Source organism: Chamaea fasciata, unplaced genomic scaffold (genome assembly GCF_029207755.1).
Source record: "Chamaea fasciata isolate MVZ Bird 193981 ecotype frontalis unplaced genomic scaffold, bChaFas1.0.hap1 SCAF_32, whole genome shotgun sequence".
Taxonomy (NCBI): Eukaryota; Metazoa; Chordata; class Aves; order Passeriformes; family Sylviidae; genus Chamaea; species Chamaea fasciata.
This window is the reverse complement of record NW_027094117.1, coordinates 2,145,726-2,162,467: the sequence shown is the minus strand read 5'-3', so window position 1 is coordinate 2,162,467 and position 16,742 is coordinate 2,145,726. Positions and strand designations below refer to the sequence as shown.

Sequence of the window (16,742 nt, the reverse complement as noted above, 5' to 3'; positions counted from 1 at the left end):
AAAAAAACAAAATTCTCCCTTACATCTAATCTGAGCCTGCTTCCCTCCCTGCAGTTCAAATCCATTCCCCTTTGTCCTGTTGCAACAGAGCCTGGGAGGAACTTGACTTTGGAAAGTAACGCTTCACTTCTTTCTTTTTTATCCTTTGGCCAGCACCCATTTTTAGCATCAGCCAAGCCTCTCTCCAGCCTGACCCCTCTGATCACTGCAGCAAAGCAACTGAAAGAGCAGCGGAGGACATGAAGCGCTTTCTCTTCTACTTGGGACAACTACTCAGTTCTGGTAGTTAGCACTGCCAGTTAGTTCTGGTAGTTAGGACAGCCTGTTTGTTCTGGTTGTTGTGAGACCCTGTTTGTTACGGCAGCTTTTGGAATAAAAACTCCCTTCAACCTCAACTCCCTTGACATGTGCCATCCTTCTCCCCCTGTGACTCAGCTGCGCGGAGCAATGCGAGGCCACAGTGGGCCCAGCCTTGCCCAGAGCTGAGCCCCAGCAGAGGCCCGGCAGAGGCCAGAGCAGCCTCGGCATCTGCAGAGTCAGCCTGGAAGGACTTGCTTGGAGCCTTCTCGGATGCACTCGACTCTGGGTTACAAACTGCGTGTGGCGGAAAATGCCACTGGTTCTGCAAGAGGGCAGAAGGGGCCTGGGGAAGGCCAGAAGGGCCATGGGGAAGGCTCCATGCTAGAGAAAAAACCTGCCCTGTCTTGGAGAAAAACCATGCCTTTATCCCCTCGGACAGAGGCAAGAAAATTGAATCCTAAACCAAGGCAAAGAGAGGCAGGGGAGAAGCCCCGGCCCTTCCGCTCCTGCCAACCAAAGCGTCCCTCGCCTGCTTCTGAGCCCCTGGACGCTGGTGGCCCGTGGCTGTTGGTTTTTGTCAGGCTGGCTGCCACCAGCCCAGGACAGGCTGGGCACTGGAGGCTTCAGGTGGGGAGATGGGATCCTGAGATGCATTTGATGGCACCTGCCAGCGCAAGCAGGGGAATGGGCTCAGCCGAGGCAGCGGCGGGAAGGAGACCGCGGGCAGCCGCTCCTGCAGCGCCCTCCGGCCACGGGGAACACGGCGCCGACACGGCACAAGGAACCCGCCAGAGCCCCCTGCCGCCCCCTCCGCCCGCAGCCAGCCCCGAGCCCCGGCAGAACCGAGCGCGGCTCCCACCTGCGCTGGGGCCGCCTCCGAGCTCCGCCATCGCCTCAGCGGTGGTTCCTGGTCACCCCCAGGATGATCCTGGTCACCCACAGGATGTTCCAAATCGCCCCCGCTAGGATCCCAGTTGTCCACAACATGGTCCCAGTGGTTCCCACTCATGCCCTGTACGGTTCCTTTCAGTCTCTCTCAGGAATAGCTCAGTGTGGCCCCAGTCAATTCCTCTACGAACCCAGTGACACATTCTATGATGCCATTTACCCTTGCTGTGGTCCCACTTGCTCACAGTGTAAGTCCAGTTACCCCAGTATGATCCCGGTAACCTCCAGACACTCCCAGTATCAGTCCAGTTTGATCCCTGTCACACCCAGTATGATCCCAGACACCCCCAGGACTTTGCCAGTCACTCCAAGTGATCTTGTATGACCCCAGCATGACCCCGGCATGGGCCCAGCTCCTCCCAGCATGATCCCAGTTATTCCCTGCATTGTTCCAGTTTCTCCTGTTCACCCCTACGATAGATCTGATCACTCCCAGTATGATTCCAGTCAGTGCCAGGATGATCCAAACCATTCCCAGTCTCTCGCAGTACAACTCAGTTGTCCCCAGCATGCTCCCAGTCATGCTCATCTGCTCCCAGTTGTCTCCAGTATGCTCCCAGTAGCCCTCAGTGTGGTCCCAGTAGATCCCAGTACGATCCCTGTTGCCCCAATTCTGCTGCCAATGGGTTCTTGTCCCAGTCCTGGTGCGTCCCAGTCTGTCCCAGCCCATCCCTCTCTGTCCCGGTCCCTTCCTGGCAACCACCACTGTTTCCCAGATCCTGCCCCCCTGCCGCGTTCCTGGGCACTGGGACCCCCCTGCATCTCCATCCTCAGCTCCAGGATGCCCTGCAGCCCCTTATCTCCCACCAACATCCCCCTGCACCCTCTTTCCTGCCTATCCTCCTCTCTCAGACCCTTGATCCCCTGTTTCCGTGGACTTGGGGGCCCCCAGACCCACACTCCTGGCCATCCTGGGGCACCTCACACCCAGGCCTCCCTTTCCTGGGAAACCTGAACTTGCAATGGGGCTCTTAAGCTGCTCTGGGATTTATGATCACCCAAAGGGAGAGGAGAGGAGAGGAGAGGAGAGGAGAGGAGAGGAGAGGAGAGGAGAGGAGAGGAGAGGAGAGGAGAGGAGAGGAGAGGAGAGGAGAGGAGAGGAGAGGAGAGGAGAGGAGAGGAGAGGAGAGGAGAGGAGAGGAGAGGAGAGGAGAGGAGAGGAGAGGAGAGGAGAGGAGAGGAGAGGAGAGGAGAGGAGAGGAGAGGAGAGGAGAGGAGAAGAGATTTGGAATCAGGGATTGGAGTCCCAGTGCCCAGTCCTACTCCCCTGGGGATGGGAACCTCTGGTGGTGAGTTTTGTTAAGCTGTTTTGGAGTTGGATCCCAATGGTTCATCCCTGCTTCTCCCCCCAATAAATCAGGTACCATCCAAAGGTATCTCCCCCCCTGTCCCTCTGTCCATCTCTCCTGACCCTGCCCTTGCTCTGGAAGCTTTGGTCAGCTGTCCATTTTCCCCCTGACCCTGCCCTATGTTATAGAGAAATACCTGTCAGTCCAGCCTGGGGTCAATCACCTTTCTGCTTCGCGCTCTCTATCCCCCAGTTGAAAGGTGAGCACACAGGCTTTGTTCGATCTCTTTTTCGTCCCCCCTCTCTTCGGGAATAAAGATCTCTGAGAAACCATATGGAAAAGAGCCTTCTCTGGTCCTTGCTCTGAAACCTGGACACTCCAACACCTGTTGCCGTAGAACAACAGCCTTGTTCTGCACCATTACCTGAGACTGCAAGCAGATTCAGGAACGGCCCCTGGTGCTGCCAGCAATCAGAGCTAACTGGGGATCTACCGGCCCAGGGTTAGGAACCCCTCCCCACAAGAAAAATTGGATCCACTGCTCCCGCTGCTTCCCCTGCTTTGGGACAAACCCAGCAAGTTCCAGGCAGAGTTTGAGTGCAGGGCCCCAGAGCTCAGCACAGCCCGGCCCGGGGGTCCCACAGTGCGTGGCCATGGAGGGTGTCAGGGCAGTCCAGGGAGATCCAGGGGGGTCTGAGGAGGGGACCCAGGTGAATTCCCTAATATTCCCCCTTTCCCCCTGTCCCCCTGTCCCCTCACACTCCCTCTGTCACTTTCACTTCCACATCTCCCAAACTGCACCACCGGGATCTGCCCGCCTCTCTCAGCCCCAGCCCTGGCTTTCAAGTGACCTGGGGACCCCCCGCAGAATGGGGGGTCCCTCCTGTGTCCCCCGGGTGTTGGGTGGGGGGATGTGAGGGCTGGGCGCGCTCAGGACAGCCCCGTCCTCACAGCCAGAGGCTCTTTACTGCTCCAGGGGAGAGGTTCATATCCCATCCCAAGGTCACTCTGGTCCTGGCTCTGCTCGTGATCCTGGTCCTGGCTTTGGTGCCGGCCTTGGCTGTGCTGTCAGGTAAGGGAGGGGCAGCTGCCTCAGCCCAGCCCCTGGGGGCACAGCAGGGTCCCTATTGCCTGTGGAGGGGAATCCTGGACCTTCTCCTCTTCCCTCTGCAGGGGGAAGACAAGGATATATTCCAGTTGTTCCTGACACTCCGCGGCTGCTGGCCTGTCCTGCTGGGTGGGTTGGGTACAATGGGATGTGCCACTTCCTCTCGAAGGATGAGCGCACCTGGGATCAGGGTCAGGCTCAGTGCTCTGAGCTCGGGGCCTCCCTGGCCGTGCTCAGGGATGAGGAAATGGTGAGTGAGGGGCTGGGAGGGTGTGGGGTGGCCGAGGGGAGCCTGGGGGCTCCTGGGCTGGGGGTGCAGCTCCCACTGCTGGCTCCTCTCCACTTCCCAGCGGTTCCTGTTCTGCCTCAGTGGGAACGTCACTTGCTGGCTTGGGCTTCGCAGACGGGGACAGCAGCTTCAGTGGGAGGACGGCAGCAGCTTCAACTCCTGGTGAGTCCCAGGGAGCCGAGCAGGACCTGGGGGGCATGTCGGGGCATGTGCGGATGGACAGGGGATGGGACAGGAAGTGTCCTTTTGTGTGCCAGCATTGTCTCTGCTCCTCCTTGCAGGGTTCCTGTCCTGGGCAATGCAGAGTGTGTATACCTGGCTGAGAATCATTTTGGGAGTGTGACCTGCTCAAATCCAATGCCTTACCTGTGCAACAGACCCCAAACTCGCCTGTGACAGGGGATGGACAAAGCACCTTCTCTGTGCTGGGCAGTCACAGCTTTGCCCCTTTTCCAAACCCTGGGATGTCCTTCCTCAGGCGCAGTGTCTGCCTTGCACTGACCCTCAGGGTCACCTCAGTACCTGATCTCATCAACATCTCACCCTGTTTGGTCTCAGGGTCACCTCAGTGCCTGGTCTCCAGGAGATGAACCTGCAGGAATAGGACGTGATGTGGAAGCTGACGTGTGGCTGCCTGTGCTGGGGCTGGGGGTTCCTTTCTCCTTCTGCAGCCACTCCAGGACTCATCCTGTTTCTCTTGCACTACACATTTATACACTAAGCCTGTATATATATGTATATACACAGGTATAACACTGTGGAAATAGATTTCAAATGCATTCTTCTAACACTGTATTTATACACTAAGCTTTTATATCTATATTGGTATAACACTGAATACAGACCACAAACAAGTGCTTCCATGTGGATGTGACCTTGGTTGGGGCAAGGTGCCAATAATGCCAATGTGTGATTTAACCCCACAGGTACCATTACCTTAAGGGTTGGACTCGATCCTTGTGGGTCCCTTCCAATTCAGAGCCTTTTGTGGAATGACCCTGCATGTCCTCCATCAGTATTTAGGGTGCCACTGTTGCTGCTGTTTTTGTATTCTTTATAATTTTGGGGTTTTTACTGAATCCTTGCGAAGTGCCCCCGGTGTCCCTCGTGTTCCCCCGGCGCCGGCAGCCCCGTCCCTTCCCTGCTCCCCCTCCCACGTCCCGTCCGGGCTGGCGGAGCCTTGGAGCTGCCGTGGGGGCCGTGGGGCTGCCCCGGGGGCTGCGCCCTGAGCCGGGGCCCCTTCCCAGCGCTCCCAGTCTGCCCATCCAGCCCGGAGCAGCCGGCGAGGGCTTCAGCTGGGACGGCAGGGGGGCGATGCTGAGGGATGGGACCCACCTCGCTTGGGTTTGGTTTGTTCTTCCCAGCCTCAGGAAAAAAGATTTTTGGAAGTTTCTGCCAGAAATCTCTCCCCTCCTCCACTCAGCCCAAGGGCCTGGGGGGTTTTCCCTTTTATTTGGCGAAATCAAAGCCATGCACTTCATGCTCATAATTAGGGCCAGGAGAACTCACGGCTTTCCTCGGAGCCGGTGCCGGGGAACACGCGGGGCTGGGAAAGGCGGGCCGGGAGGTGCGGAGAAGTTTGTTTGTGTTTCCAGCTCAATCCCGACTCGGGCCCGGGCCCGTCCCAGCGCTGCTCCTCATCTGCGGCTTTCCCCTCACACAGCCCGGGGGCGGGGCCTGAGAGCGCGGGGCGGGCATGGGGCGTGTGCAGAGCCCGCCCCTGGCTCGCTGCCATTATTGGAGTGTGCCGTCACTCTAGAATCTCGCGCGCTGATTGGGCCGAGCGGGGCCAAGCCCGGCCCCGGGGCCGCCCCCCGGGCGGGCGTGGCTCGGCAGAGGCGCCATTGGCGGAGCGTGTGTGCGGGCCCGGGAGCGGCGGCAGCGGCCGGAGCCCGGTGAGGCGGCGGCGGAGCTCGGAGGCGGCCCCAGCGCGGGTGGGAGCCGCGCTCGGTTCTGCCGGGGCTCGGGGCCGGCTGCGGGCGGAGGGGGCGGCAGGGGGCTCTGGCGGGTTCCTTGTGCCGTGTCGGCGCCGTGTTCCCCGTGGCCTGAGGGCGCTGCGGGAGCGGCTGCCCGCGGTCTCCTTCCCGCCGCTGCCTCGGCAGGAGCCGGTGCCGGAGCAGCGCTGCCTCGTCCTGCTTCCTCCGGGTAGGACGGAGGTGGCCGCCCTGTCCCCGGGGCTGTGCGGGAAAATTCCCGTGGCCAGAGGTTTCTGTCCCCGGAGGAGACCGAGGAGTCCTGTAAAAGTGACTTTATTCCTGAACAAAGGGAGAGGCCGTGCGGCGTTTGCCGCGGGGTCTCTCCAGTTGTTGTATTACGCTGGCTCCTTTTTATCCTGATTTTCCCTTGTGCATCTCCCTGTCCCTTTGCCCAGTGGCGAAGATCCTTGGAAAGTTCCGACTTCCCGATCCGCCGCCTGCATGTCCTCGTTAATATGCCCCCCCTTTTGTATAACATCCGATATTCATGGCTCTGTTCAGTCTTTTTTCTTCTTTTTGATGTTAAGGAATTTCGCAGGACCTTGGCTGAGCAGCAGTCCATGTCAATGAGTAACATTTTCTCAATCTGATGGTTTCTCCCGTTCCTTCCTTATCTCCAAGTCCCTGTCCCTATGACCAAGCAGATTCACTGATTCACTCTGTTTTTTCTTGCTGGGTCCTCTTTGACTTTGGGATTATTGTCAGTGGCCTCATTCCCTGTCCTTTTGTAGCCGTGTGTGGATCAGGAGGCCTGGCTGCCACCTGCATCCCCTTGCTCAGCTGCTGAATGAGCTGCCCTCAGCGAGGTTTGTGCACGGTCCAAAGATGAGAGTTGCTGGAGCACAACAGAGGAGAAAGAGCCTTCGTTTAACCCATGGTGTGCCAGGGAACCATGAAACCGTGTCCCATTCCCATCCTTTCCACGTTTGGACCGGAACATGAGCTGCTTTCTTATTTCCTTTGTTAAGTGTTTCACCACTTTTCTGTTGTCATCTATTTGTCAACAGCATCTTGAGTCATTTAATTTTCCACACTGTCCTCCTCCTTCTGCTAATATATAATCTGATCCCATCCCCCGGTGAAATGTTGCATTCTTCGTTTGAGTGGATTGGTGAGCCAGACTGAGGAGCTGGATCTGTCTTGTGGACGTCTTGTAATCTAATTCTGCCATTGAAATGATCAGTGGGTTCTCTGGCCCCTGATCTGAATTGGTTCGGGTTCCCTGGGGCTGGTCCATGGTGTTGCAGGATTTGTTCTGATGGCCGTTCATCTTTTCCCATTTTTGGGTGCTCCCTCCAGCCAGGGCTGCATCAATTGATCTCTTTTCTCTGATTAAATCATCACACACTTGGATTCCCAAGTGATTTCTCTGAACCTGTGGTAGCACAAACACCCCAGTGGTCTAATGCTCCCTGTGTGACACAGACAGTGAGAGCACATGTTGGAGTGGGGAGAGGGATGATTCCCCTCCACTACTTTTAGTGAAGTTTTCACAACATTCTCCATTTGCTATTTCCCTTTGCAGCTGAAGCAATTTGTGTTGCAGAGTCAGATCTCCTCACTGTGGGCTCTGCCTTTGGCTGTGCCAATTCCATCTGTGCCAGCAGGCAGAGCTTGGGGTGAGGGACAGAGGGAATCAGCCCAATTCCACCCCCGGGCAAGAAGAGCCTGGTGCATTGTCCACACTTTTCCCCAGCAGTGTTAATTTGCATTTCTAAAGCTCCTCTCCTGGCTGCCTGGAAGGAAGCTTCTCTTCCAGAGCAGCCATGGAATGACTCTCATGTGGTTCCCTACAATCTACTTTTGTTTTAACTGTGAATTTAGCTGTTTAATTCTTTTCACTGTTTACTGTTAAAGGGTCGCTTTTAAAGCTCTTCTGGTTTTGTAAAATGCAACCTAACGGTGAACATCGAAAAACCCATACCAAAATTTTGCCATCACTAAGTGCCTTCCACAAACATACACAAAAACATTCCGAAGCCATCAAGTTTTTTCTGCTTCTTCTCCTAGGACTAAAAATTGTTTCTCACACCCCTGGTCCAAACATAACTGACAATTTAAAAGTAGGATTATTATGAGAGATTATTCTGATGGTGTAATCATTTCACTGAAACTGCGAGATAAACAGTAATTCTCCAATAATACATTTAGTGTTAGAGAGTCAAGGCATTACTTGATTTTGGCCAGGATGTGCAACAGAAACCATTTCATCTACACGTAGCCTGGGTGTGCAGCGAAAATCATTCCATGACACGTGAGTTTTACTGGATTTTCCCTAAACTTTCTACAGTCTGACCCACAGATCCAGCAGAGGATCTGTGGGCAGGCACAGGGGCTTCCCCCGCTGTGGAGCCCTGGCTGCTGCTCCGGTGCCTTCAGTGCGGGGTCAGTCGTGGCCTGTTTAACATGCACAGACAATTCCAATTCCTTTTGGGAGTCTGGGAGAGCCATGGCTGGGGCATCAATCATTTTCGTTTTTTCATTTTCTCATGTTTTGTTCTCTTTCTCATGTCCATACCATAACATTGAGGCTGTCTGGGGTTAAAATGCCACACAATGTTCTGGGTAGAACAGAGAATCCTCAATCCAGTCCTCCAATTCCCTATTAATCCTCAGAATTGTTGCAGCTCCTTTTTATCCTGGGTAAAGTTACTTCTGAGATTCCCTTGACCTTCTGTTGGTCAATTCACTACAAACCTTCAGTCAAATAATGCCCCAAATATTTAACTTCTTTCTCCACCTTTTGCGCTTTTTCTTTCAAATACTCCAAAATGCTTTTTAGCCTGAAAATGGAGCCATTCCACAGAGGCTTCTTCTACCACTTCGTGTCCTCCTGACTGGAGCAAGTCATCCTCATCCTGCATTACCCCTGTCCCTGGGGGTGAGGTAAATTCTTTTGATATTTTCTGTAAAGCTTGCCCCAATAAGGCTGGTGCTTCTGTGCATCCCTGCAGAAGGACCGTCCATGTCTTTCCCATTTCCTTTCTCTTTCTTGTTCCCGCTCAAAGGCCAACTCCTGTTCAGCATCCTGTGTCAGTGGGCATCCCCCAAAGCATCTTTGACATCAAGTCCTGAATGGCAGCAGTGTGAGGAGGGAACCTGGTTCCAGATGGTGTAAGGATCTGAGACTGTGGGGTGCCTGGGTTTGATCATCTCATTTCTTCTTCTTAGGTCCTGCACCATTCTGTGGATTCCATCTGATTTCTTGATTGGCAGCATAGGAGGAGCATTATAGGGAGAGATGCCTGGCTCCCAAAGCCCTGCCTTGAACAGGGGCTCAGTAACAGGCTGTACGCCCTTCCTTCCCTCCCTGGAATAGGGGATTGCTTTTAGACACCACTTGTCCTAGTTGCTGCAGAGTCATTTGGAGAGGCTGGGTATCTGATTTTCCCTCTTTCCCTGGCGCTGCCCACACTTGTGGGTTCACTTCAGCACAGGCCTTGCCAGACATTTGACACAAAGGTACCACAGAACTGGCCTCTGTATCATCTTTTACAGTATTAATTTTAATTCCCAATTTACCCATCAAATCCCTTCCCAGTAAATTACAATCACAATTAGGAACAAGTAAAAATTCCTGCATTTCAAACTCATCCCCCACATCTGCTGATAATTGTTGGATAAAACACTGCTGCTCATCTTTCCCACTTGTCCCCTGAATAATCAAAGACATTTTTGGGATTTTCCCCCCTTAGGTCTAAGATCCAGAGTGGATGGAGAGGCCCCTGTGTGTATGAGGAAAGGCCTCATGTGGATGCAGCCCCAGCCTGAATGTTGTCAAGGGCTGCAGTGTGGTGGGTCCCTGGTGGAATGGGAGCTCTGGCAGCCCCAGGAATCCATGTCCATGCAGGGCTGGACTTGCTCCTGCTGAGGGTGCTGCTGTGTGTGCCTGCAGTGTCCTTGTGGCCTGCAGATGGAACCCTGCTTCCTTGCCAGGGGCTGTTTGGGTGGGCTCTCCCCCGCCGAGGAGGGCAATGCCTGTGCCAGGTGCTTGTGGCCGAGCCCGTCCCCTCGGTGCTGGGGCCCCCTTGGGCGCTGGGGTTCATCCCTCAGGGGCTGTAGAAACTCTGCCATGGCCTTTGCCTCCAGCTTGGCCTTTTCCTCCTCCCTTCTTGCCTTCACCTGCTGTGCCTTTGTGCCCAAGTGCTCCAGGGGCTTCTTGTGCCGCTCCTGCAGCCCCCCTGAGTGCCTGTGGGTGCTCCTCCTCTGACAGCTGCTGAGCTTTCTGCAGAGTCATTCCTTTCTCCAGCGACCCAAACAAAATCCTTAAAGGAGAATCTCGATCCATCCACATTTCCCAGCTGTTCCTTCCTTCCTGCTGAGCCCCGGCTGCCCCACAGCTCCCCACAGGCCCCCAGCCCGTGCTCCCGGTGCCGCACCTCTGCGCCCGCTGCTGCCGCTCCCCAGCACGGAGAACCCCCCTGGGATCCTGACCTCCTTGTTTTCCTCTCCTGGAAACTGGGGGCACAAAGGATCTGCAGCAGCTGGCAAATTTAGAGGATAAGACCCTGCTGAAAAATGTCCCAGTCCTCAGTATTTTTCTCTTCCTCCTCTTTTCCATCATCCTTATTTTTACTGCAGAGATTCCTCCTGCTGCTTCTTGCATTAACCATATTCCTGCAGACTCCCCTTCACCCAGTGCCTTCCCAGCACACCAACGCCATCCATCCCCACTTGTCTAAATCCCTTCTGGACTTCCTTTATTGCCTTGCTGGGTGTTCATGTCCTTAATTACCTCTGGGAGTAATTAATGAGAATGTGCAGACTGCCTCAACATTCTCCAAAGGGACCCTTCAGAGATATTTCGGGATCATCATCCCTTTTGCCAGGACGCCTTCCTGGCTTTCCCTTTTCCACCCTCCATGGATGCCCTGCCATGTTCACTCCCTGAAGATCCCAGTGTCCTCACTGATGAGATTTTCAGTGCTCTCTCCCTGCCGACTCTTCACAGACCCCCCTGATGTGTCACTGCTGATCTGTCTCCTGGACACTCTCGGGTCCCCAGTCAAACCCCCGGTGCCGCCGCCACCCCAGGGAGCCGATCACCCAAACTGGGTGAGGCACCTTCAGCTCCACTCACTGCCCGCCGCCCCGGACGGTGGAAGGAATTCCAGAGGAGCCCCAAGGTGTGTGGAAAAATTGACATCACCAGGGGTTTGTGTCCACAAAGAAGACAGAGGAGTCTTGTAAAAGTAATTTCATTTATAGAAAAAGGGAGAAGCTATGGGACATTTCCCATGGGATCTCTACAGCTGTTGGAGCACACAGTCTCCTTTCCATCCTAATTTTCCTGGCTGCATCTCCCTCTCCTTTTCCCCATTGGCTGAAGTATTGGGAGGTACAGACTTCCCAATCTACCTACTACATACCCTCCGTTAATATGCACCCCACTTCTGTATAGGTAACGATGTTCATATCTCTATTATGTCCTTGTTCTTCTTCTCAATGTTCATGGATTTAGCAGGACCTTGGCTGAGCAGCAGTCTGTGTGGTCAGTTAGTAACATTTTGTGGAAGTGATGGTTTCTTCTGTCCCTTCCTTATGTCCAAGTGCCTGGCCCTATCCCCAAACAGATTCGCAGCATCTGTTTGTAAAGACACTTTCTTCCTTTCATGGGTCTTCATCATTTTCGTGGGAGTGAATCTTGGTTTTTCTGAGTATTATTGGGCCTAAATGTTGGTATCGCGGTTTATTGCAAGGGGCTGCATCTTTATATTTTGGAGAAAGTTTGGTGTAAAGTACAGTATTTGTGGAGTTTTTGATCTGTATCTTGATGTTTGGAGGACTTGTGCGCTGAATCTTGGTGTTTTGGAGGTTCTTACAGACACGAGGTAGCAATGACTTCCTGAGATGAACTTGGGCAAGGAGAAACCCCCAGCCTAAAGCACTCTCCTCTTGTTTTCTCCCCAAACCAGGATTTGTCATACCCAAGGAGTGTCCATATGGAGAAGGAGGAAAAGCCCCGGAGATCCCGCAGGAGGAGGGGCTGCAAACCCAGCCCAGGGAGCTGCGAGGAGGAGAGACCCGCCCTGTTCCAGGAGGGCGGCCGGAGATCCATCCGGAGCTCGGAGCTGGTGGAGAAGCCTCATGGAGGGGAGAAGCCCCACAGGTGCCTGGAATGTGGGAAGGGTTTCAGCTACAGCTGCCACCTGATCCAGCACCAGGTGATCCACACTGGGGAACGGCCCTACGAGTGTGGGGAATGTGGGAAGAGCTTCGCCTGGAGCTCCCACCTGATCCAACACAAGAGAATCCACACCGGGGAACGGACCTTTAAGTGTGGGGAGTGTGGGAAAAGCTTCAGCCGGAAGGGCCACCTGCTGAAACACCAGATGATCCACACCAGAGAACGGCCCTGTGAGTGTGGGTGATGTGGGATGAGCTTCGGCCAGAAGGGCAGTCTTATGCAGCACCAGAGGCTCCACACTGGGGAACGGCCCTATGGATGTGTGGAATGTGGGAAGAGCTTCAGGTACAGCTCCGGCCTGAGGAAACACCAGAGGATCCACACGGGGGAAAAGCCCTACAAGTGTGGGGTATGTGGGAAGAGCTTCATCCAGAGATTCCAGCTGAGGGAACACCAGAGGATCCACACTGGGGAAAAGCCCTACAAGTGTGGGGAATGTGGGAAGAGCTTCAGAGGAAGCTATGACCTGATCCGGCACCAGGTGATCCACACGGGGGAAGGGCCCTACACCTGCTTGGATTGTGGGAAGAGCTTTGGATGGAGCTCAAACCTGATATACCACCAGCACATCCACACTGGGGAGAGGCCCTATGAGTGTCCTGAGTGTGGGAAGAGGTTTGTAAGGAGCTCCGAACTCCTCCAACATCAGCGGATTCACACGGATGAGAGGCTATTCCGCTGCCCCGACTGCGGGAAGGGCTTCAAGTACAACTCCACCCTCATCAGGCACCGGCGCATCCACACCGGGGAGAGGCCCTACGAGTGTCCTGAGTGTGGGAAGGGCTTCTCAGACAGATCTAAAGTGACCAGACACCAACAGAGGCACCACTAAGGGAAGCCCTTAGAGCACACAGAGTGCGGAAAGAGCTTCGTGTGCTGCTCCAGCTCCATCCCCCATGGGAGGATCGGCGTTGGATGATCCCCAGTGACACCCGTTGGGCAGAGCCCTGGTGATCCATGGTCCTGGTGATCTGTGTTGGGAAGACACCTGGCTGTGGGGGATCCACATCTTCCTGTCTCCCCGTGGGCACCTGGATGAACACAGGGGCAGAAACATCCCTTGTGACGCAGACTGACATTGGGAATTCCTTGGGGAGAGTGGATTTGTTGACTTTCAACCCCAGAATTTTTTATTTCGTTCAGTCCTATCTTTTGGTGGCATCAAGGAATACTGGATGGTCTTGGAGATCTTTTCCAACCTCAGGGATTCCACACGATTTTGATTTCCTATTGCCCGGGGGCATCTTGTGCAGCCACATGGTGATGATCTGGGGCCAAGACCAAGATTTTGGAGGCAGTGGGGTGGGAATCCCTCCAAAAATGGTTCTTCCCTCCGACCCAAGCACGTGGATCCTCAGCCGGCATGGACAGGGAAATCCTTTTCTTTTGGCCTTGATTTGCTTTTCATTTCTCTTCATGCATTTAAAATATCCAACAGTGGGGTAAAAATAAAGACATTGAGCTAAGATGTGGTTGGGATGATGGGGGAGACATAGACATGGTGGGACAGAGACATGGAGAGTGGCATGGGCGCACATGGACATTTGAGTGGGACGTGGCCATGCATGGGGACACGAGGGGAACACGGGCACAGATAAGGACGTGGGGGACAATGACAGGGATGGAAACATGGTGGGGAGACAGTCGTGGGTGAGGACATGGTGGGACATGGCCAGTGACATGTGGGGACATGGCCATGGCCGGTGCCATGGGGGGAACTTGCAGGGGCTGTGGGGGATGCTGGGTTTGAGGGAGTTGAGGGTTCCTGGGAGGGCCTTGGGGCTTGCTGATGGCTTTGGGGACCCCAGGCCCAGCGGCTCCGGCTGCGCTGGGAGACCCTGGCGGAGGTTCTGGAGCAGCTGCTCCAGCTGCTCCCTGGGACTGCGGTGAACTGGGAAGCTTTATTGGGTACACTGAGATCGTCTTGGGTTGGGACCAGAGTGACAGCAGGGCTTGGAGGGACACATGATCCCCCCAAATCATCGCGGGGATGGAGCTACCAGCATGGAGGGTGGAGTCCTCGAGGCTTTTGAAGATGCCTATAGACGTGAGTTTCTCCAGTGGGGAGATCTCAAAAGTGAGCAGGAGTCTCTAGGGTTTTTATAGTCCTCTCCGAAGCGACAGGCAGTTGGCCAAACAGGCGGGGGAAATCATTGCAGTGTGTTCATTTAGAGAACTCAGAACAAGTCGGTCGTCAGCAGGTACGGTGTCGACCAGTACGAGTCAGCAGGCGCGGTCACTTCACCCTGACTTGCCCTTTGTTTCTGCTCAGGTTCTGATGTTCCCATGTGGGTGCTGGGTTTTTCCATCAAACACACCTGCAGGCAGCACTTGGCCAACATCCCAGCTCAGCCAGGCCACAACTCCCGTCTTGAGATTTTCAAGTCCCTTTGAGGGGTTTCAGTCTCTGTCCTTGACCATGGTGGTGAGGCAGATGAGGGATCTTCGGACCGTCTCTTACACCAGCCCGGGACTCACGATTGTTGTCAAGAGAGCTCCTTCAGCAGGCTTCCGTAGTCTTGTGAAGTCTTCAGGACTCGTCCATGTTAGTAGCATATCCCGGAAAAAACAGAGACAGTAGAGAGTGTGTGTGAAAGAAAGAGAGAGAAAGAGGAAAAAATAGAAAAACAAAATAGAAACAAAACAAAATCAATCAATATTGATTAAAACAATTTCTTCAAAATATTCAAAACAAATCATCAAATTTCTTCAAGTTATAACAAGTTTCAAACAAAAGCTTAATTTTGATGACAACCTAACATCATTAAAAGAAACAACAATAATCAAAACAAGCAACCAACAATTTCAAATGAATCCGCTGTTGCAGGTCTAATTTCCGCTGTTTGGGTAGTACGTCTGGTGTCAATAACTTTGGGAGTGTGTCTTGCAAAAGGGGTCTTGACTAAACTGTGTGCTTCCATGATAGATGCCAAGTGTGTCAACAAGCACTGTTTCAGGAGTTTCCTTAGGGTGTACTTCAAAACGACAAATCTTTTGCTCTGTGTACAAACAAATGTCTTGAGCTATGATTGCATGAACAATATCAAGTGCACTAAGGCATTACATACGGTTCTTACAAAAGCTGTAACTGTGTTGGTATTGGGGTTAGAGGTAAAGTTGACCAATTTCCACCAGGATTGGAATTCCTTTTCAAAATCATTTGCATTGTCCCAAATTATGTTCTGAATTTCAGGCGGAAAAGTGCCTTCTTCTCCTTCCCTTATGATTGAGGCTACAACTGTCTGCATCCAAAGCTGTGTCTGGATGCAGCTAAGAGCCAAAGAAACATTGTTTTGTGTAGCACCAAGTGCATCAATTATCATTTTGTGATCCTTCACATCTACTTTTCCCAATTTGCTAATATGTTTGATAGCAACCACTGATGTGTCCCCAAAGCCAATAAGGATAACTGCAATGCTTGTCCTAATTTGGTCAAATCCCTAGTTGTAACAGCCAATTTGTTCATTAATACTACTGAATCAATCCTGTTTAGAATTCCCAATTTAAGATATTTATCATGGTTTCCATGGCCTTCATGTCCCTTGGAGTTCTCCTGTAAAAAGTAAGCACAACAGAATCTGCCACCAGAAGGCAGAAAGTTAGAATGATGGACATTCTTCCCTGTGCATTTATTCCATACTCTTTCCCTAGAGCATCAAAGGTTAGCCGTGGGTATTTCTTCAGAGGGGGTCTTAGCACTAGTGGTACCTCTCCCACCGTGGGGAGGTCCAGCAAAACAGGTTGTCCAGGGTAACGTGCTGGATCCTTGGAATCCCTTGGTCCCCGTAGTGAGGGAACTATGCTTGGAGCTGTTGGGCCAAAAGGAAAAACATCAGTAAAGCGAGGATTTGCTGACTGACTGGGGGAAAAGGGAGGGGTAAGAACTGAGGCAGGTTTGTCTTGGATGCTAGCCAAGTATTCTGCTTCTTGTACTGCCAGTTTTTACATAGCTCCTTCGTTCTTGAGAAGATGTTACAATAATGATACAAGGATGTTCTAATAATGTTACAATCTGAGCACAGCACTTTCTTCCTGAGGCTGTCTGGGCCACCCCGTCAGCTGGGGGAGTCCCAGTAGTGACTGACTTAAAAACTTGGAAAGGCCCTCTCCAAACAACTGCTTGTTGTTGTACAATCTTCTCTACTTCTAGGAGAGCTGGGCTAACCACAAACAAGCCTTTTACCCAGGTAATAGATCTCTTTTCAGCATCTCTGAAACCATGGGAATAAAAACCAGCAGGCCATGTCGGACCCTCAGGACCCCACTGCCATATGTGTACTGACAACCGTGAGGAAGCAAACCCCCATTCTACCTGAAAAGGATCTGTCGGCTGGAAAGGGCTTAGGGCCTGATGAGCTGTGGCTCCAAAAATCAACAATTGTACCGCTTCTTCCTGAGATGGGCTCCAGTCCCATTTTACTCCCTTTCTCAACAAATCATAAAGAGGCCTGGCAAAAATGGAAAAATCTGGAATGTCTTTTCCCCAAAACACTACTAATCCCAAGGCATGCTGTAGATCTTGCCTGGACTCAGGCACTTGAATTTGATCTGAGGAGGTTAGGGTGTCAGCTGGGATACATGTCATACCTCCTTTCCACCAGATACCCCAAAATTTTACTTCTTGAGAAGGTTTTTGTATTTTCTC

The 16,742-nt window shown here is 53.1% G+C and overlaps 1 protein-coding gene and 1 pseudogene across 1 annotated transcript; both read left to right on the top strand.

Annotated features, from left to right (window-relative positions):
- The first annotated feature begins 984 nt into the window (after positions 1 to 984).
- LOC136303306 (early activation antigen CD69-like) lies at positions 985 to 4,534 on the top strand. The gene is made up of 5 exons (XM_066207000.1): positions 985 to 1,231; positions 3,406 to 3,609; positions 3,711 to 3,895; positions 3,996 to 4,096; positions 4,216 to 4,534. The coding sequence occupies exons 1-5, from the start codon at positions 985 to 987 to the stop codon at positions 4,328 to 4,330; spliced, it is 852 nt and encodes a 283-aa protein (XP_066063097.1). The 3' UTR covers positions 4,331 to 4,534.
- A 1,245-nt stretch (positions 4,535 to 5,779) lies between these two features.
- Positions 5,780 to 13,016, top strand: LOC136303305 (zinc finger protein 418-like; annotated as a pseudogene).
- The last annotated feature ends 3,726 nt before the right edge of the window (positions 13,017 to 16,742 follow it).